Raw genomic sequence first — 20,573 nt, 5'->3', positions numbered from 1 at the left:
ATTGCAGTAGTGAAATACTGAGCATATGTCCAGTTCTTGGTGTTGATTCTCTTGACTCAAATTAGTGACAGAACAGCCAGATTTTTCTCTTACACCATCAAATCTTGACAGATGTCAAAGGAGTTTCTCCTGATTTACACCAGTGTCAGAGGAGTATCTAGCATAGAAATCTCTTGGAAAGGACACAAAGTATTTAGTGCCTTCAGGTTTATGCTGGCATTTTTCTGTTGAAGTGACACAGTCGTCAGTCGTGCACAGTGATAGCAAGATTCCTTTGCTCTGGAATTTTTGTAACTGTATTGTGCTGCAATTAGTCTCTCTGCCTTATGGTCCTATGTGAGCCACATACCAGGTGCGAGAGCACAGAGTGGAACTGAGGGCCCAGTCCTGCATTCCTTGCTCTGGCAAAGCTCCCATTAACATTATATGCTAATATCTCTTCTGGCATGAACCTACTTCATTGCCACAAAAATAGTCCACAAAAAATGTCAGTTGCTGTTTCTAAGCAGATCCTCCCCTGTTTCACTGTAACAAACATGAATGTTTACTTATGTTGACTTTTACACCTGTAACACATGTTGCCTTTGCTCATTTTCACCTCTCTCTTGAGAAAGGATAAGACTAGAAGCCAGATCCTGGGCTTGTATAAACTGGTTCACACTAGCTAAGGATCACTCCCAATGGGTTTGATTTTACATTCCTGGTACAGTCAAAACTCTTTAGGATCTGATCCTTGAGTCTGGTCAAGTTTCTCTCAATGCCGGGCTGAGGGAGGGGAGACTAAGAAGTAGAGCAAAGATGACCATACCCTGCTCTAAGGCTGATCTAAATTCTGCCAGCTTGTGATGGCCCCAAAGGACCCATTTGTGGGCTAGGGATTTCCAGAGTGCACCAACCCTGCCCGCTCCCTGAGACTTGCCGTGTACACCAGAGGGGCTGGGATGGGGCTAATGAAAGATGCCTTGTTTTGGCACCATCGTAGTGCCCAAGAAATGCTGAATTGAGCATCTGGTGTTTGGTTTAGGAGAGGCCAGGGGGCTGGCTGGCAAGTTCAGGCCTAGATAATTTCCCCCCAGGTCTGCAGGGTGGGCGTCTCTGCTCATGGATCTCCCTGCCTGCTTGGAAGGGAACCGGGGGCTGGCAGTCTCCACCGCACCATTCCACCACCTGTTTATGGGCGCCTGCTCTGTGGGGTAAGGATCGGTGCAGGCCTAGACTAGGAGGGTGCAGGGCTGACCTGGGGTTGGTGGGTGCCACATCATCATAGGCGCCAACTTTCTCCAGCGCCGGTGGGTGCTCGCGCCCCCCCGCCCCTGGCCCCGCCCCAACTCAACCCTTTCCCCACCCCTAGCCCCGCCCCCACGCCAACCCCCTCCCCAAAGTCCCCACCCCAACTCCGCCCCCTCCCTGCCCCTATAGGATCCCTTCCCCAAATCCCTGCCCCAGCCCCGCCTCTTCCCCCAGTGTACGGTGTTCCCCTTCCTCCCCCCTCCCTCCCTGCCCCGCAAAACAGCTGTTTCGCGGTGCAGGCGCTGGGAGGGAAGCAGGACGCGGCAGCTGAGGTGGGGCCACAGGGAGCTGCTGGTGGGTGCTCAGCACCCACTAATTTTTCTCCGTGGGTGCTCCAGCCCCGGAGCACCCACGGAGTCGGCGCCTATGCACATCATCCCCCAACATCATTCCCTGGGGACAGTATCACAGCCCCAGGCTTTATTTCCTTTGCCCCAGAAGCTGTTGGCACTGGGGAACCCTTCGGTCAAGTGTTCTGGCTCCACTGGGCCACGTGGACGGGGAGAGGGAGGTTGCGGTGCCAGCAGCCAGATGCCAACCCTCCATGTGGACGGCTCCTGCCGAGCCCCTGGGCGATGCGCACATCCTGGAAGTTCTGCACAGTTTCGAGGCGGAACCATACGTGGCTCATTCCATGGTATGGACCAGACTTGTGCCCCTGAGCGATTGGAGGGGAAGCGCCGCAAAGGGGTCCTTACAGGGATCCTCCTCCCTCGTATTCCCTCCTTGTGGATTTCAGCACGGAGGGGTCAGTCTAACCCTAAAGAGGAAGTCCTGATATGATAAAGGAGTACAGTGAATATCACTGAGCCTGAAACGTTAAAGAACGAGAGGCTCCACAGGGAGCGCACAGGATCAGGACCGGTCCTAAATGTAAGCCATGAAAGAGTACGGACTGCACCACTTGAACTCCAGCTTCACTTTGCACATTCGCCTCTTCCAGTATAAGCTTGATCAGGAAAATGAACTAAAACATGAGCGGTAACAGGGCCAGGAGGTTTCTAGGAGTACAAATTAACAGCTTACGTTTTTATACCAAACATTTTTTATTTAAAACCACAGAAACAACAGGAATGGGGGAGTTTTCACTCTGCAGAGCTAAGTCAGAGGTCTGTGACGTACATCCCTGGATGTATTTCCTGACAGCATGTCTGCTGTCTGATGGGTTAAGAGGGGATCATGCACGTTTTATTATTCTCTTGCAAAAAAACTGTTAGAACTCTGAGATTTCTGTAAAATTAAGCGCTTGGGGCTGACAGATTCTCCTCCCAGTGTAAATCCAGAGTGGCTCCAGTGAACCCAGCAGAATTACACCAGTGTAAAACTGCTGTAAGTGAGATTAGAATCAGGCCCAGGGACCTATGAATGACATCGAAAGGCGACTCATTCAGGAAACCAGCATGTCTATATTTGTGCACTAGCTGATGTTTCCTGGCAGATCACAACAGAATACAACTTCCTGGCAACCTAAAAAGTTAGGTAAAACAAACGAACAAGAATTACAATACCACCTCATTTTCATGAAAAGCTTTGCATGTACTGCCATCCTATATTGCGGCATTTTCAATTGCTATTTAGCGTGACCCAACTATCACAGGTAAATCTTGCTATAAATACATGTCAAGATACACAATTTCGTAGTATTGACCTGCTCCAAAGCCATTCAAATTAATAGGAGCTGTTCCATTGACTTCAGTAGGCACTGGAATAAGGCCCTATATACACAACAACTCAGTCACTTTCTCCCCCTCTCTCTATTGGCGTGGCTGCCTTCCCTGCAGTTCCAATTCAAACAAATGGCAGCTGCAATCCAAGGGTGTGTTCATTGTGTGTCGGATGCATGGAAACAGATTCGTTACCAAGGCTCACATCATCTGACAGTGAACCTCACACTGAGTTTTTGGAACACCTCCTTCTACGCTAGCTCTATCTGTAATCAGTTCTGGCCATGGGACTATCTGTTTTTGATCTCTGTCACTGCATTCTGCATTTCCTCATTTGAAGGGGGAAAAAGAAAAAAGATGGCCAAGTTACAGTGACTTTGATGAACGTCTTTCCTACAAGAAGAGTTGCATTTCGTAACTAACCAGGACCATACTGGGATGCGCTGGGATTCTGCCTTCACATTGCATGCTAATTTAGCATTGCTAAGAAGACTGCAAAGCTTCCATGATTTTTCTTAGACGGAACAAGCCTCTTGTCCCAACAGAGCTTGGAGGAAACTCAGCCTGTGTTTAAGGTGTCATTCTCCTGAAATATATTGGAGAATTCTGGGTCGGCTCCTGTTGCAGTCACGAGTTTGCTGATGTGCTGTTTACAGGGGAGTTGGCTCAGCTGAAGGTACAGTAAGGGATTCCAAATCTCTGCCTGTTCCTGCAGAAGAGACTCATAAAAGGGTCAGCGCTCCAACAGCAGCACAGATGAAACAGTGGGGAGCACTGGGGAAGGGTGGATTCTGTTTGTGTGGAAGCCTCATCTTCCATTGCAATGGCTATTCAAGAGCGTGTCCTGAAGCTTAAAAAGAGCTTGTGCCTTAACTGTTTTGTATTTAAGGATGCTTTGCTGACCACAGACTCCCCCTCCTGGGTTTCTTTCTTCCATCTGAAAAGATTATTGGCACCAGATTCATGATTTAAAAAATAAACTGAAATGTGAGTAATTCATTCCCCCCATTGTAAGTGGATCTGAAAAACGACGGGGCTCAAGAATGAAAAACTTGCGTTCCTTGTGACTTCTCTAACTTGTGATTCTCCTCCATGTGCTGCGGTCACAGCACCTGCAGCGAGCCCATGGCTGTGGGACCTGCTTCCTCCCCCAAATCCTGAGATTTTTGGAAACAATCCTGAGGCCTTCAAAAATTCCACTTCCCTCAAACCTGAGATTAAGCAGGAATAGTTCTGGGTGGGGTACGTTGCTGTAACCTGTGTATGAACTCTTAGGACAAGTGACTGGGTTCTAAACCCACAGTCCTGATTCTGATATCACAGTGGTGGGAATCAGGAGTAACGTCGCTGTGGTGAATGGAAGGCAGCACTTGTGTATGGGAGATGAGAATCAGGCTCTGTAGCTCTGGAGCAGAGCAGATCTGTGTCTGATAAACCCATGCAGCCAGCAGTTGTCTGTGAGCGTCTGCGTGTCTAAGTAGTGTCTCATGCTGATGGAAACTAAGACCAGCCTGGGGAGTAAGTGAAAAAGGTCTATTATTGTAGCAGCAGGGACTAGAGAATGGAAACTGATTTGCCCACCAGTGTTTTGTTAAACGCCCAGGCACTGAAACAAAGCGGGGCTGCACAGCCAACACTTGGACATTGATTTTGCTCTTTTACAGTCTCTGCTCCTTTGCACGTACTCACGACCCCCTTCTTCCCTTTTCAATGCCAGGACTCAGGCTGACACGGAGGTTTCCCTAGCGCCACCTTCCCTAAAGCAGGGTATTATCTTTGCAGCATATTCCACTGGGCACTGGCCCAGGGAGAGTGCACAACCCCAGCCCCACGGAGGGCTTCCATGATGTCAGGGAGATAGCTGGCCTTCCGCCCCTTCCCTATGGGCCAGGGGAGATGTGTGTGCCCTCAGGATGATCCAGGCCCTAGCATCCGCGCCAGCACTGAATTGGAGGTTTGGAAAAGGTGGCTGTGGAGAGGCAAAGACTGTCGGTTAGATGAAGATGGGACGGGTGAGGGGGACACAGAAAACAGCTTGCAACCGCTATAAATGTCTCAAATAAAAGGAACTGTTGCTTTAAACTTCCTTCTTTTCCTGCTAGTCCTTTCCACTCAAGTTAAAATCAGCACGCTACAGAAGTTAGTCTGAATGTAGGGACTGAGCTGGTGTGAGGATCAACAGAGTGGAGAGAGCTAAGCCCTTGTTCCTGGTGCCCTCGCGTCACCCGGTGCAGTTCAGCCTAGCCCTGTTAATACGCAAGTCTCCGAAGGCCGGACCCAGCATTACAGAGGGGCCCAGAATTCTCCAGGTCACAGCAGTGCAGCCCACAGCTGACAGCATCATGTGTATGGAAGAAACAGCCAAGCTTCCGGGAGAAAAACTGGGCCTGGAGAAACTGCCTAAGAGCAGCTCTGGGCTGGATCCTGGGAGCTGCGGCATTGACCACAGTGGGAGTAGGAGTAAGCCCAGGAGATTCTCCGGCTTTCCTAGAGTGGGTTAGGAACAGAGCGGAGTCGAACTCCAGCCAACAACATCTTGAGATGTGGGTGATGTTTTTCAAATGCTGTGGTGCAGGGACCCCCTGTGACCGTGGGAATTTAAAAAGGGGCCCAGGAGAGCAGCGATAAGGAAAACCCCAGCAGTGCAGCTACGCCACTGTGCTGAAAGTGTGGAGAGCGCCCCCGGGGGGCTAACAAGAGGCAGCTTTAGCTTCTGCCAGCTCCCTCCTGAGGCATTGGTTCTGGAGTCCATTCCACCGAGCCGCTCCCCGAGGTGGAAGCTGCATGAGGGGACCCTGCCCGAGTTGTCCTTTCCCTGCAAGGTGAAAGCCTGACCCCGACCTTTTTCTTCAGAGTTAGTGAACGGTGGGGAGTGAATGTCCCTGGCCAGATTGTGACTCCTGGTGAGAGACATGCGTGGCAAAGAGGACCTGCCAAGCTCGAACAAAGGGATTGTAAGAGCACATGAGGGCCCTACGTCCTGCCAGTGGCCTCAGTGCGAGGGGTGGGGGGCCCAGCACCTCTCCTCAGCAGGCCTTTTGGAATACGTAGCTACTGCTGCCTAGGTCTGAAAAGTGCAACTGACAGTAATCTTCCTTCCCTTTGCTTTTTGTGGTGTCTTTGCAGGGTGTGAAAGAAGAGGTCACGGAGAAACCAAAACGTGCTCCGACTGCAGACAAAGCTGGCTGGATTAAGAAAAGCAGTGGAGGGCTTTTGGGATTATGGAAAGATCGTTACATCCTGTTATGTAAAACGCAGCTACTGGTGTATGAAGATGAGGTACGGTTTGCTCAGGCTTTCCTGAATAAGGGCCCTATCCTGCATGGTGTGGAATGGGATCAGGCCCTTAGTCGACATTGGATGTTTGTCCTTCACCCTTTCCTCCAGTTCATTTAGTCTCATTCAGTTTGTCAAGAAAAATCCTGGAAGGTTAAATGCAATAGAGAGGAGACAGCTGGTGCATTTTAGAGTATACTCTACATTATAAATATTTGCACTCATAACAAGAAACTGCCAATGCTATTGCCAAATTTGGAAAAAAAGAGATTCTGTAAGAAACGGAGCAGATTATCAATTTGGGAGCAGTGGGAAGGAGAGTGGGACATGGATTTTTTTGCTGTTTAAATTATAAAACTGAATTGCAACAGGCTGACTTCCCACCTGCTACTCAAGTGAATGACACAGCCTTGCAGCTGTTTGGCAGCCTTCAAATGTCTGGCCTGCAACATTTCAAGCTCTTCAGGGTTTCACTTACCCATTCATGGGCGTGGAGTGTGTTTGTGAGCATTTGTAATGGTCCTTAAATGCAGACACAAGGCAGATTTTACTTGGCTTTTCCCTTCTATTTGATCAAAAGCAGGACTAAACTGCATTGGAGTAGGACCCGTTTCTTCAGCCTTACTCCTGGGAGCCCTTCTACGCACTTCGCTGGGATTACTTACATGTGAAAAGTTAGCGAGCCAGGCTCTAGTTTAATACTCTTTTCAATCAACTGAGAAGTAAGAGCCAAATGAAATCTTACTCGCATCTGCATTCAATGAGGATTATAAATGCATGAAAATATAGTGCCCAGTCCTGCAGGGCTTCAATGAGACTGTATGCATGAGTAACGATTTCTAGGATCAGGCTCCATGATTTCAATGGTATTTCCTGCGTGAGCAAGATTTTGCAGGACCAGGCCCAGAAGTGTGAGAAAATTGTAATGCAAAGCACGTAAATAACGTTTGTGTGTTCTGTGTCAGGGCCACCAGAATGGGGAAATATTTCACCAGTTACATTATTGTGATGATTTGAGGAAGAGCAAAATACTTTGGGTTCTCTCTTCCCCCCCCACACACAATGTGCTACCTGATGGAGAAGGTTTGACACAAATCAGTCAAGTCAAATGCCACTGGGTGCGCCCCCCCGGCAATCGCCATTGCCCCTTTGAGGCCATTTGTTCTGAGCAGAGCCTGCCAGAGAATGGAAATCCCCTCGTGCAAAAAAATTACATGTTTTTCAAAGATTGTTCATCCCAAACCGGGACCCAAAATAAAAAATGCAAGATAATTCATGGGAAGGGATTTCCTGAAAAACTCCCATTTTGAGAGAACCAAACCCGAATTTTTTGGCTTGCTGGAGGCCGAGTGCCCCCATTTTCTGCCTCCCTCCCAAGTCTCGCTGCAGTCCCCCCGAAAGGCTCTTGGCAGCTTCACTCTCTCCCTGCGGGCAGAAAGGGAAATTGCCAGGAGCCTTCCAGGAGGGCAGCTGGGGGAGCCTGATGGAAAAATCAAAAGTTGTTCAGCAAAATCAAAATTTTCCCATGCGAAAAGGGCATTTTCCACCAGAAATCCATCCTGATGGGAAACTTCCAGCTAGGTCTGAAACTGCCAGCACCATGAAGTGCTTTTATGAGCCTTTAAACGAGGAGTCGAAATAAAACGCTCGACAGCCGCCAGAGAGTTACGCACAAGTTTATTAGCTTGGGTGTAGGGGGAGTAACTAGACCTGCGGCGCTGTGGCAAGACACGGGACCAATCCTGTAAATTACTGGGTCTCTCCTGCAAGCTGCCAAGTACCCGGACTGCTGTAGACTCCAGCTGAAGTTTCAAGTGCTCAGAATCACACAGATTCGGGGCTATAAAGAAGACATGGGCTTCTAAAAGGGGACACCTTTGAAAACTAGATATATTGAGGTTTTTATCTTCACAGAAGGAAATGAGGCATTTTAAAGTCAGATTAATCTCCACAGACATTCAGGGGAAGGAAAACCCCTAGTAATTTAAGGAGGTATTTTATTTTCTCAACAGGGGAAAAAGGACATTTATAACAACCAGGCACAATATTTTCTGGCTGTGGTAACATCCTGTAATAAATTGCATCAGTAACCTTGGTTAACGGGCTCCTCCCACTATTGGAAATACAGGGCCATGGTAATATCTATAAAGTGGCATATATTGAAGAAGTGTATCTTAGGAGTGGAAATTCTACGAAGTTACGTGGTAGTGTAATAAGACAGCATATGCTTGTGCAGATTTGCTGCCGGGGTACTGAAGGAAATGGCTCTTTTTAGTGAGGCATTTATAAAAAGGTCCCCATCCCTGTAATAGCTGAGTCACTTAATATCTTCGTCCCCGCAGCAACCCAGCAAGGTAGGGAAGTGGTATTAGCTCCATTTTACAGAGAGAGAACCGAGTCCCAGAGAAATGAAAATTATTTGCTCAAGATCGCACAAGAAGTCTGTGGCACAGGGGGAACTGATCAGTGCCCAACCTGAACCCCATGGCCATCCTACATCCCTTTCCAGTATCTCTCGCTGCAGGCCTAAAGAGGAATACAGCTTCCATTGCTCTTTTGAGAATCAAATCATTTTAAATGGAACTGCTTGTGCTTTTGATAGGTTGGGGTTAATAGCCCGAGGAAGCAAAGGCCTCTCCTTACACGCAGGCCAGGTATAGCCTGCGCAACATGGTAGTGCATGGTTCCATCCTAATGTGTCCCAAGCCTGACCCGAAGGGGTGAGACGGGAGGTCAGCTTCGAAGGCCTCTCTGCTGAGACTCCTGGCAAGGGTAGGGTTTTAGGATAGGCATGGCTGTCTATGAAGCAGTGGACCAGGCCCCACCAGTTCACTGGACCTCAACCAGTGACCAAGAGGCAAAAGGCAACACATCCTTCTACCAGCGTCCCAACCTATCCAACCCTTCATGAATTGGTGTCAGTAGAGGGCCAGGTTTTCTAAGGCTGGCCCCTAACAGTTGCTTCATTTGTAGGTCCAAATGCCACTCTTGTTTTTCTGAGTGCACAAGTGTGCAAGCTGTACATGGAAACATTCGTGTGTACAAAGTTTGTGCATACACAAGTGGAGGCAAAGCTAAGAGCAGCTGAAAATCTAACCACATCATATTGTGTCACTGAAAAATATAGCATAAGACTAGCACAAATACTGTGTTAGCATCATTTGTGGTTATCTTCTATTGATTGAGATTTGGCAGTTAGGACTTGCCAGTCCACTTTGAAACACGTTCATCATCTCTTAGCCAGGCTTTAGGGTTGTTTTAAAGGGTAGCTGTCTTCCCAAGGCAAACGGTAATTGGCTACCAGCAGATGGTTGGTGAAAATCTCAGGTACCTTTTAATATGTTTCAAACTTCCTTCAGTTGATGTGGTATGAAGTTAGGTGTATTTCCTATATCCCATTTTGGCTTCATCTACATTACCCCACACCCTAACCTCCACATGAAACAGACTGTGCTACCTGAGATACATTTATAGTATGTATGTTGCATACATAACAACCGTAACTTTGCCTGCACACAAACCCATACAATACATACACGTACGTGGCACTCACATTCTCAGGGAGCTGCTCAGATATTACAATGATAAACATGATATAAAAGCATATATAGAATAGAATAGAGTTGTTATGAAATAATAATTCTGCCTGTCTTCAAGAGAAATGTGTATCTTGGCCAGAATGAAAATGAAACTCAGAGAATTACAAAGGATATCTGAAGAACAAAGACTCCTGTACAGAAGGAGGTTAAACATATAAGTTGGTGCAGTCCCAGTACAAATTAGACAGTATCACTCACTCTTGAAATTACCTCTGATCCTTTTTTGTGTAAAGTAACAGAACTAATGTAAAAAGTTGGTTAGTTATGTTTTTAAATGTATATCACTTAAGGCATCAAGGAACATAATATAGCGTGTAAAGAACAGGACTGGAGGTCAGGGCATCTGGATTCTATCTCTGGTTCTGCAATACACTTCCTGTGTGACCTTGATCAAGTGCTTACCATCTCTGCCTGCATTTCCTCCATTTGTAAAGTGGAGATAATGCATTCCCTACTTCAAGGCTTAATTAATTAAATTACTTGGAGATCCTCAAACGGAAATTATTATTACAGCCAATCTAGACATATACTCAGTGGATAGCCACAAATAGCACATTTGGAGCTGGTCAAACATTTTCAATCAAAACTTTTTTTAAAAATGGAAAATGGCATTTTCAGGTTGATGAAAATTTTTATGCAAAGTGACAACTTTTATAGAAAATACTTGATTATTATGTTAGAAAATCATAAAATTAAATCCCCCCAAATTTTGTCATTTTTAGGGTTTCAGCAATTTTCAGTCAAATATTCTTGACTGCCAAACACAACAAAATTTCAGTTTTGGGTTTTTCAACAAACATTCGAAATTTTGTGTGTGGCGGGGGAGCCTTCCATTTTTCACCTAGCTGTACCCACATGATTTTTAAACAATCAATGCTTTGAATACATGTATTAATATGTAAAAGTGTCCTAGTATGAATAACTTTCTGCCTAAGGCCCCAATCCAGCAAAGCATTTAAAGTTACATGTGTGCTTAAGCAGTCAGCAGTCAAGTTGTCTACTATCTGAATAATCAATGAATTTATTTTTGTGCTGCAAGTTACACATATGCTTAATTGTTTTCTTGCATCAGGGTTTTAAGTGTCTTATTAATGCCCCTAACCCTAGCCAGTGCAAAAGTGGGGGGAGGGGTAGCTCAGTGGTTTGAGCATTGGCCTACTAAACCCAGGGTTGTGAGTTCAATCCTTGAGGGGGTCATTTAGCGCTCTGGGGCAAAAATCTGTCTGGGGACTGGTCCTGCTTTAAGCAGGGGGTTGGACTAGATGACCTCCCAAGGTCCCTTCCAACCCTGATATTCTATGATTGTCTATGAAAAATCATCCTCTAACACATGTCAAGCAAAAGGAGGAGTGAATAAATTTCACCCTCCCACTGTCACCTCTCAATAGTTATGTGTAATGCTCCTGGACCAATAGCTGAACAGTATTTGAAATGTCATGGGACACCCCCAAACAGCTGTGCTACAATATAAAGGGAAACCCTTGACTGCAGACTAAGGCAGCTGCTGAATTAAAACTTTATATCTTAGTACGACACAAAATGATTTTTGTAACTCCCCTGTGACACGAGAGAAAACCAGAACCCAAGCAGGTGTGGGGCGGACTGACAAGTCCCATTTATAAGAGCAGGTCTCCAGAGCTGGCTGATCCTGAAAGGTGCTGAGCGTGTATCACTGCCACAAGGTCCTAGGGACATGCTGCCACTCAGCACATCTCAGAGTCAGGCCCTTCAGTTCTGGATTTCTGCTGTGGACATTAGATAGGTAGGATCTCCTTGTGACCTGGCTGGGCAGAGAAGAAAGGCCAACCCCTTGCCATTGGTAAACTGTCACATTTACACACACAGGTCACATTAAGACACAGTCCAAGCCTAGAATCTTCCTTGGCCTCTGGTATAGGCTTTCCTCCTTCATATTGGTCCAGGCCACCCTTTTCTCCCCCTCTCTAGAGGGGGTAATTTACTTGGGAAACTCCCGTTTCTGAAATCCCCTCTCCCCCCGGGGGCATGGCCTAGAAATCAGGCCTGTGCCCTAGGACAGGGCCTGTACATAGAGTGTCAGCCATTGCGCAGGCCTCTGTGTCCCCCATCGGTACTGCGCCAGAGGCAGAAGTGTCGTCACTTATTCCCTGGCTGTGCCTAAGCCCCAACTCCTCCCCCCAGGAAAATAGTGAAGGTTAAATGCCGCAGTGACCAGCTTCGGACGGGGGAGGGGGTTGATGTCCATTGTAGAGCTTCTGGTCCCTCACCTGCCATGCCTTCCGCTCTCCCAAAACCATCAGAGCCACCAACTATTCTTAAAAAGAACAGGAGTACTTGTGGCACCTTAGAGACTAACACATTTATTTGAGCATAAGCTTTTGTGGGCTAAAGCCCACTTCATCAGATGCATGCAGTGGAAAATACAGTAGGAAGAGATATATACACACACACATACACACACAGAGAACATGAAAAAATGGGTGTTGGCATATTAACTATAACAAGAGTAATTAATTAAGATGAGCTGTTATCAGCAGGAGAAAAAAAACTTTTGTAGTGATAATCAGGATGGCCCATTTCCAACAGTTGACAAGAAGGTGTGAGTAACAGTAGGGGAAAATTAGCACGGGGAAATAGGTTTTATGTTGTGTAATGACCCATCCACTCCCAGTCTTTAGACAGGAGAAGGGCTTCTGTGGGATCTGCGGGAGAGTGCCTGTCAAAGCCTTTAGGCAGGAAAGAAGGGGTGGAGGGCTGAGGAGGATTAAATGGCCCTTAGAAACATGCTGCAAGCACAGCTGCTGGCACAGAGGAGAGCCGGACCTACTGCCAACAGGCTTTTTGAGGGAACTGCCCCACAAAGCTCTGCCAATCCACCTTGGTCCTCACCCACCACAGACTTGCACAGAGAGGCGACTAACTGGGTGGCAATTTTATGATGTGGGCAACTCGCCTCTAACAACCAAGCTGAGATCACCCAGCATATAGGCACATGTGTTTGACCTCACTCTTCCTCTGTCATTTGCTGGCTTGTAGGGATTATTAAATGTTCTATTTCCATCCCTTACATGTTTGTAATTATATGGCAAGGAAAGGCCGCGTGAGCCCTGTGTCAGAATGCATCCCATCTACACAGAAGGCTTGATCCAGAGCTTAATTTGTGCCAGGGTTTGCCAAGGCTGAGTCCCGGCACCTCTAGGCGTGGCAGTTCATAATCCCAGCACCTCTGGGCTTGCTGCATCAGTTTTGAATGTACAAAAAATTGCTTGAGCCCTGACACCATTTTCATTACAAATTAAGCACTGACTTGATCCTGCATTTTTGGAGTGAGTTGGTTTCAGTGTGAGCAGGAGCTGCACATCAGACACTGATGCAAATGCTCCCAGTTCTCCTCTCACACTCCCCTCTTCTGTTTAAAATGGAAATAAATGCTACATTAATTACAAAAAATCCAAACCTAAGTTAAGTCCAGGCACCTTCGCGTTGCCCGCACCCTGCTCTGCATCCCAGCACTGCAGCTGGGGCTTCCTCTGCAAATATAATGCAATGAAAGAAATTGCAACACAGACAGAGCTGGCCCCCGTGACTTAAATGTCGGATGGTAAACCAAGGAAATTCCCCTCAGCTCACTTCCTTGTGCCTGTTCCCTGCCTCTAACTGTTCAGTGACTTCCTGGCTAGGACATGCAGCCCACAGCCTACACTCCTCCTCTGCACTGTTTCCGTGGTGTTTGCTAATCATTGACAGAGGCAGGTCTGAGCCACAAAGCTTGGAGCGGAGACTGAGCCCACAATTTGGGGGTGCTCATAGCTGGAGTTTTAGTTTGCGACAGACAGGGCCTGATCCCTACCTTCCATAAAGTCCATGGGAGTTGGCAGCTGAGTCCCAGTCAGAGCCCATGTCTTAGCGGAACACCCCTTGGTTCACATCTCAGAGACCTCTGTGTTGCTTCTTCTCTCTCTCCCCTCCTGTGAATGTCCTGATGCGCTGCCTCCAGAGGCTGCTGTGTGCCACTTGTGTGGCTTCAGAGATTAATATGTATGAACACTGAGCTAATTGCGACCTCTTCCAGGCAGGGACCCACCCCCCCAGCTCTGTGTTTGTACAGCACCTCGCACAGTTGGGCCCAAATGAGATTGACACCTCTGTGATATAAATACATAATAATATCCCCTGTGTGTTACACTGTGTTCCCTACCAAATGGACCAGTTGAAAACGATGCTGTTTCTGTGTAACTACACTGAACCAGGACAACGTGTGCATGAAATTTTAGCTATGTCATTTGGAAGAATGGGCTGAGAGGGTCTGATTGAAAACATCATGGACTTCAGTGGCATTACCCCAGGGATGGCTAGGCCCCAGCAAGGCACTGGCAGTGGTAGTGCTGCTTTCTTTGTAAGTAAATAATTCTGTTTTGACAGCCCAAACTTGCAGACAGAAAAAAATGTGCTTAAACAACCTACGGCCGTCACTGACCTTGTTCTTATTGAGGGGAAAGGGGACCAACCCCACAGCACAAGAGATCCTGGAGATCTGGATTCTTGTCCCTGTTCTGCCAGACTCCTTGTGTGATCCTGGTCTGTGCCTCAGTTTTCCCACATGTAAAACAGGGATAACATTTACCTAACGCACCGGAGGACTGCGAGGCTAAGTTAAGGCTTGTAAAGCACTTTGAGATTGTGATAGAAAGCACTACAGAAGCACTAAGTTTTGTCAGTTCTGCTCAGAGCAACAAGAGTCATGCGAGCTAACGCCTCTACTGAATGCCATACAGCCTTTAGAGCAGCGGATTTTCTTCCATGAGGCATTTGCCTGAGTTAGGGAGGCTTGCTGCCTGCGTAACTATAATTGCACGTGGATTGTTTTAAAGGAGAAAGAGCATTGGGGAGACATAAAGGTGGGATGAAGCTGCGGAGGTTGTTGGTATGCATTTGATTTAGAGGTATCATGTTACAGATAAAGGTTTTCTTTCCCCTTCTCTCCCCGCACTGCAGGAGGAACAGAAATGCTTAGAAACGGTGGAACTGGAGAGCTATGAGAAGTGCCAGGATTTGCGTGCTCTCTTGAAAAGGAAAAACCGTTTCATTTTAATTCGATCCCCGGGTAAGAAGGTAGGATTATCCTTCTCTTCCCCTTAAACTCCACTGCCTACTGAAGTATCTATGTATAGACACCTAAGGGCACCAGAATTCTCATTCTGATTTTGCAGTGATTTACAGTAATTTGAACTGGCTAATATGTGTATCTATCATCACCGCCCTGGCCTGTCCCTCCATCTGGGCTCTGCTGTGTCTCATAGATCCTAGACTGCTAACAAACAAGGGCAATTCCCCCTTTAATGAAATACAGACCTGTGCTTTTGGAGTGGGAGGCTCTGAGGTTCATCCCCAATGCAGCAGGGATTTTCTGAGCAGCAAAGGAACAACCATAAAGTGGCTGTGAACTCTTTTCCAGTGGTGGGGAGGATGGAATGCCCTATTGTCATGGGGCAGCAAGAGGGGGGAGGAATTCTGTCTTCACAGCTACTTTCCCTCCGGAGAAGTGTTTCCTCATTAATTTTTCAGCTTCAGAGAGTTCTGTCCTTCTGTCACAGATACAGTTTCATCAGTGGAGAATGAAAAAACCTGCTGCTTTCTGCACCCATCTGTTCTCCCCTGGGTCCTGATTTAGGACAGCACTTAAGTTAAACATGTACTCGAGTCCCATTGAAGTCAGCAAGTGTTATATGGGAAAGAGTATGGCTGAGTGGCTAGATCATTGGACAGGGACTCCAGTGACCTGGGTTCTATTCCTGGCTCTGATCTTCTGTATGACTTTGGGCAAGTCATGTCTACCCCCTGTGCCTCAGTTTCCCCTTGTGTAAAATGGGAGTAGTGATACCGATCTCCTTGGATAGCTAGTGTTATTTTAGGAAATCCCCCAAACTCTAGCACCTTGGGTTTCTGGGTCACCATTTGGTTCCACCCAAAACCTAAAATCAGTGCAGGAGTCAAAATGCCTTTATAAATGTACTATAGCACTGAGCCACAGCGTCAAACCCTGCTTGCCTCGCTCGCCCACACAGCCTCGCGACTTTCAACGGAACACTGTTGTGAGCCAGAAGAGCAGGATTGTGCCCCTAGTTTTGACAGTCGCGTGTCATAAATAACTCAGCTAGCCATTTTGTCCCTAACGTCTGATTCATCAGAATTCTCTGAACCCCGCAGTGTGTTTATTTGATTTATGAGGAGTGACTGTTTTACAGCACTGCTCGCTACTGGTTCTGCTTGGGGGTTTACCATAATTCCCTTGTTACAGGCTGCATAGTTAGACATCTTTATGGGATAGAACTTTGCAGTCATAGAAATGTAGGGCTGGAAGGGACCTTCAGAGGCCAACTCCAGCCCCCTGCGTTGAGGCAGGACCAAGTACACCTAAACCATCCCTGACAAGCGTTTGTCCAAACTGTTCTTACACACCTCCACTGATGGGAATACCACAACCTCCCTTGGAAACCTACTCCAGAAAGTAGCTATCCTTAGAGTTAGGAAGTTTTTCCTAATAGCTAACCTAAATCTCCCTTGCTGGAAATTAAGCCCATTACTTGTCCTCCCTTCAGCAGGGCCGGATTAACCTTTTGTGGGCCCTGGCGCCAAACATATTTGTGGGCCCCTATGTAGTCACTGTGGGCTCCAAGTGTGGGCCCGGTGGGGCAGTGCCATTGGTGCCATAGTATACCCGGTACTGAACCTCAGAGACATTTTTCATTTTGATCACACACCTCTCCATGACTATATGCATTGCCATACACAGCTCCCTCAGCCCCCAGTATTTCTTATTGAGCTGTCCACCCATGTGGGTTTACCGGTGTCCACAGTGAGCAGAACTTTCATAGAGATCAAGGAAACTCCCCACAGATTTATCTCCTTCCTCATTCAGACCTTCTAGAGCCATGTCTCCAGTACCCCCCACGTCACCAGTCACCGCATGTGGTCCTAGTCTCAGCTCAGAGTTCCACAGCCAGCAGATACCTGATCAGTTCTGACAGATCCCTCCCTCAGCCCCCATCCTGCCATGTGAGCAAGCCACCTGCAAACACCATTTCCCCAAAGTGAGGACTTAGCCGTTGGGAATGAAGACACCAGCCTCTCTCCCTCTGCTCCCATCTACATGCTAGTCTGTTACCTGGTCACCACCACCTCTCCCCATGCTTGTTTCCTTTCTACTTTGGACATCACAACCAGCTGGAAGCTCCCTCTGCAAGCCTGACCTGCTTCCTCCTTCCCTGCTCTCCTTGACATTCCTTTCCTACTGGTGACCTCTGTTCCTTGAGGTTAACTCCAGTGTCTTTATCTGCTCTAGCTTAATGGCCCCCCGTAGTCACAGAGCCACTTGTAGCTTCTCTGGCTACAGCCATGGGGCCAACTGCCAGAGGCCAGCCTTAGAATGCTAGCTGCAGGAGGGGTGGCAATGCCAGGGCTGAGCATGCTTGAACCTTGCAACGGCAGCACTAGGGACGCTAAATCCTCAGCGCTGGCCCTAGGCAGCTGCAGACTCTGGAGAACAGTTGATCATGGTCCTCTTTATTACAGCCATTAACATATCTGAAGACTGTTAACTGAGGGGGAACCTGTCTTCTTTTCTCAGGACTAAACATGCCCAGGGTTTTTTTAAACTTTTCCTCCTATCTCAGGTTTTCTAAACCTTTGATCCCTTTTGTTGCTGTCCTCTGGACTCTTCCCAATTTATCCACATTTCCTAAAGCGTGTCACCCAGAATTGCACACCGTATTCCAGCAAAGGCCTCACCAGTGCCGAGTATAATGGGCAATTACCTCCTGTGTCTTACATATCACACTCCCGTTAATACACCCCATAAATAAATTAGCCTTTTTTGCAAGTGCATCACATTGTTAACACATATTCAGTTTGTGATCCACTATAACCTTTTCACCAGTACTACCACTTAGTTATTCCCCATTGTGTAGGTGTGGGCTGGGGGTGCAGGCTCTGGGGTGGGGCTGGGGATGAAGGGTTTAGGGTGCAGGAAGAGGTTCTGGATTGGGGGGGTAGTGGCTCAGGGCTGGGGCAGGGGATTGGGACACGGGGTTGGGGCGCAGACTTACATATGGCAGCTCCCGGTCAGCAGTGCAGCCGGGGTGCAGAGGCAGGCTTTGCGCCTGTCCTGGCACTATGGACCACGCTGTGCCTGAAGCGGCCAGCAGCAGGTCTGGCTCCGGCTCCTCAGCGGAGGCGCACAAGCGGCTCAGCGTGGCTCTCGCCCACAGGCACTGCCCCCCCCAGCTCCTATGGGACAGTTCCTGGCCAATGCGAGTGTGGAGCTGGTACTTGGGATAGGGGCAGCGTGCAGAGCCCAGTGGCCCCTCTGCCTTGGAGCTGGACCCACTGCTGGCCACTTGCGGGGCGCAGCGCAGTGTCAGAACTGGCAGGCATTAGCCTGCCTTAGCTGGGCAGCACCACTGACAGGACTTTTAATGTCCCGGTCGGCGGTGCTGACCCAGAGCCTCACATGCCACGACCCAATACTGGGTTGCAACCCGAACTTTGAAAAACGCTGCTCTAGGAGCTTACAAATTGATTACTTAATAATTTGTTCCAGTATCTTTGTTGTTGTTGTTGTTGCACCGCAATATCTCACTTCTGATTTTTCTTCTGATTCATTTTCTTTTTTGCCTAAGACTGAGAACATGTCACTGAATTATGATGTCTCCTCCTAGTTCAGATCTGACAGGCTGGGGCAGGGGGATTGATCAAAAGAAATTCATTTCTACAAGGATTTCTGCATCCAAAAATGTCAGCATCTCAGCTCTGCATATTTTACCTGAATGAGGACTATTCAGTCACTGTAGGGTTTTTTGAGCACACTCAGGTTTCAGTTAGTATTATTATTACAGTAATGCTGAGAAGTCTCAACTGAGTTCAGGGCATAATTGTGCTAACTGCTGCACAAACACATAGAGACAAGCCCTTCCGCTAAGAGCTTGCGCCCTGACCAGACCAAGGAGGAGAAAGGAAGTAACATTATACTCATTTTGCAGATGGGAAGTGGAGATAGAGATTCAGTGACTTGCCTAAGGTCACACAGGAACTCTGTGGCAGAGCTGGGCTCCTAAGCTCCACACCAGAGCTGTAACCACAAGACCAGCCTTCCTCTCTTATTCATGGGGTTTCTTGCAGTGTGACTAAAAATGAATAGCAACTTAATCTAGTATTTTAGGTCCTATGAGCCTAACCACACAAGGCGCCATGCACAGCCTGTTATGCGCCAAGCACCCACAGCTCCAGTCGCTGGGTCCCATTAGATACTTTGGGCTATTCATTTTTAAGCCGAACTCCCAGCTGCAGTCAATGGAGATAAGTCTGCTTAGAAATGACAGGCCCAATAGGAACTTAGTGTACGTTGCTTAGATAGTAAATGATCAAATCCTGCTCAGCTTACTCATGCAAGGCATACGTTTCAGCGGCACTACGCACATACATATGGGCACAAGATCTGACCCCAGATGATTTCCACTCCCCCAACCCACCCCTGAAGGTTAACTTCACCTTTTCAAAGCACTGGCCCCATGACAGCCACCCCCCTGTTCCACTGCCCTGTATAATACCAGGCCCCTCTGTGACGTTATTGACATGAATGTGACCAAACCCATCACCGTTCATGTCAGTAATGTCACACCCTCATTAAACGGAGACCCAGAGAGAGATCACTTGTTAATAACACCATTTTGATACATGAAAAGTTCACTGTATGTAGCGTTTTTTTCCCCCTTTGGCTGTGACCCTAGGGAGGGTGTTGACACACAACGTACTTTCACAGATGTCAGAACAGACTTCCTTGAGCAGGCCAATGTACACAATTGTTGTCCTGCTGTTTTGAAATTGCAGCTGTGGCGATATTTATCAACAAAACATTTTCCATTTGGGAGCCTTGCTGCCATCCACTGTATGTGCAGCAGTTGGAAATCATACACCTCGTTATCTGGATCTCTGCACTCTTCAGGCCTAGCTGCCTTTTCTTGGCCACACTTGCTGATCGTGGTCTAAATGACTGTAAAAAGTTTGCTGAGATGCTGAGTTTATGGGAGCTGTGGGCTCTTGGCCACACTGAAAAAACAACAACAGGGCACTTTTATTTAGATGTATAAATATGGGGTTTTGTGCTGAAGTATAGGGACCCACAACTGAAAATCTTGGCCATGGTATCTGCAAACAGCAAATATGGGAATACTACCCAAGATGCTCAGTTCCCTGTACAGACCATCCATAGTGTGCTACGGTACAGTATTTGCTGTAAACATCTATCACGGATCTATGGCAGGGGTAGGTAACCTATGGCACGCGTGCCGAAGGCAGCACGCGAGCTGAATTTCAGCGGCACTCACACTGCCCAGGTCCTGGCCACTGGTCAGGGAGGCTCTGCATTTTAATTTAATTTTAAAAGAAGCTTCTTAAACATTTTAAAAACCTTATTTACTTTACATACAACAATAGTTTAGTTATATATTATAGACTTAGAGAAAGAGACCTTCTAAAAACGTTAAAATGTATGACTGGCACGCAAAACCTTAAATTAGAGTGAATAAATGAAGACTCGGCACAGCACTTCTGAAAGGTTGCTTACCCCTGATCTATATCATCATGAAGTATCTATCAATTAAAAAAACCTGTGTGTTTTGTCCTGGTTTTAGAGACACACTTACAGTACCTGCTAGAGATAGCCTCTTACCAAAATAGCTCCGGTTTTATTTGCCCTGGTCTCTAGGAC

The 20,573-nt window shown here is 47.4% G+C and overlaps 2 protein-coding genes across 3 annotated transcripts in view; one reads left to right on the top strand and one right to left on the bottom strand.

Moving 5' to 3' along the window:
• The window catches only part of PCSK6 (proprotein convertase subtilisin/kexin type 6), a 267,354-nt gene that overhangs the window by 193,680 nt on the left and 53,101 nt on the right, over positions 1-20,573 (bottom strand). The window lies entirely within an intron of this gene.
• PLEKHO2 (pleckstrin homology domain containing O2) overlaps positions 1-20,573 on the top strand; it is a 45,758-nt gene that overhangs the window by 4,878 nt on the left and 20,307 nt on the right. Inside the window, exons 2-3 of one of the 2 annotated variants that reach the window (XM_044980731.1) lie at positions 6,081-6,233; positions 14,804-14,920. In XM_044980731.1, coding sequence (XP_044836666.1) covers positions 6,081-6,233; positions 14,804-14,920 — 270 coding nt within the window. Of the gene's footprint in view, positions 1-6,080; positions 6,234-14,803; positions 14,921-20,573 lie in introns of those variants that run through there. The other variant, XM_044980733.1, reaches the window with a different exon arrangement.

Source organism: Mauremys mutica, chromosome 11 (assembly GCF_020497125.1).
Source record: "Mauremys mutica isolate MM-2020 ecotype Southern chromosome 11, ASM2049712v1, whole genome shotgun sequence".
NCBI lineage: Eukaryota > Metazoa > Chordata > Testudines > Geoemydidae > Mauremys > Mauremys mutica.
Note: the sequence above shows the minus strand (reverse complement) of the source record. Positions and strands in the feature narration are given on the sequence as shown.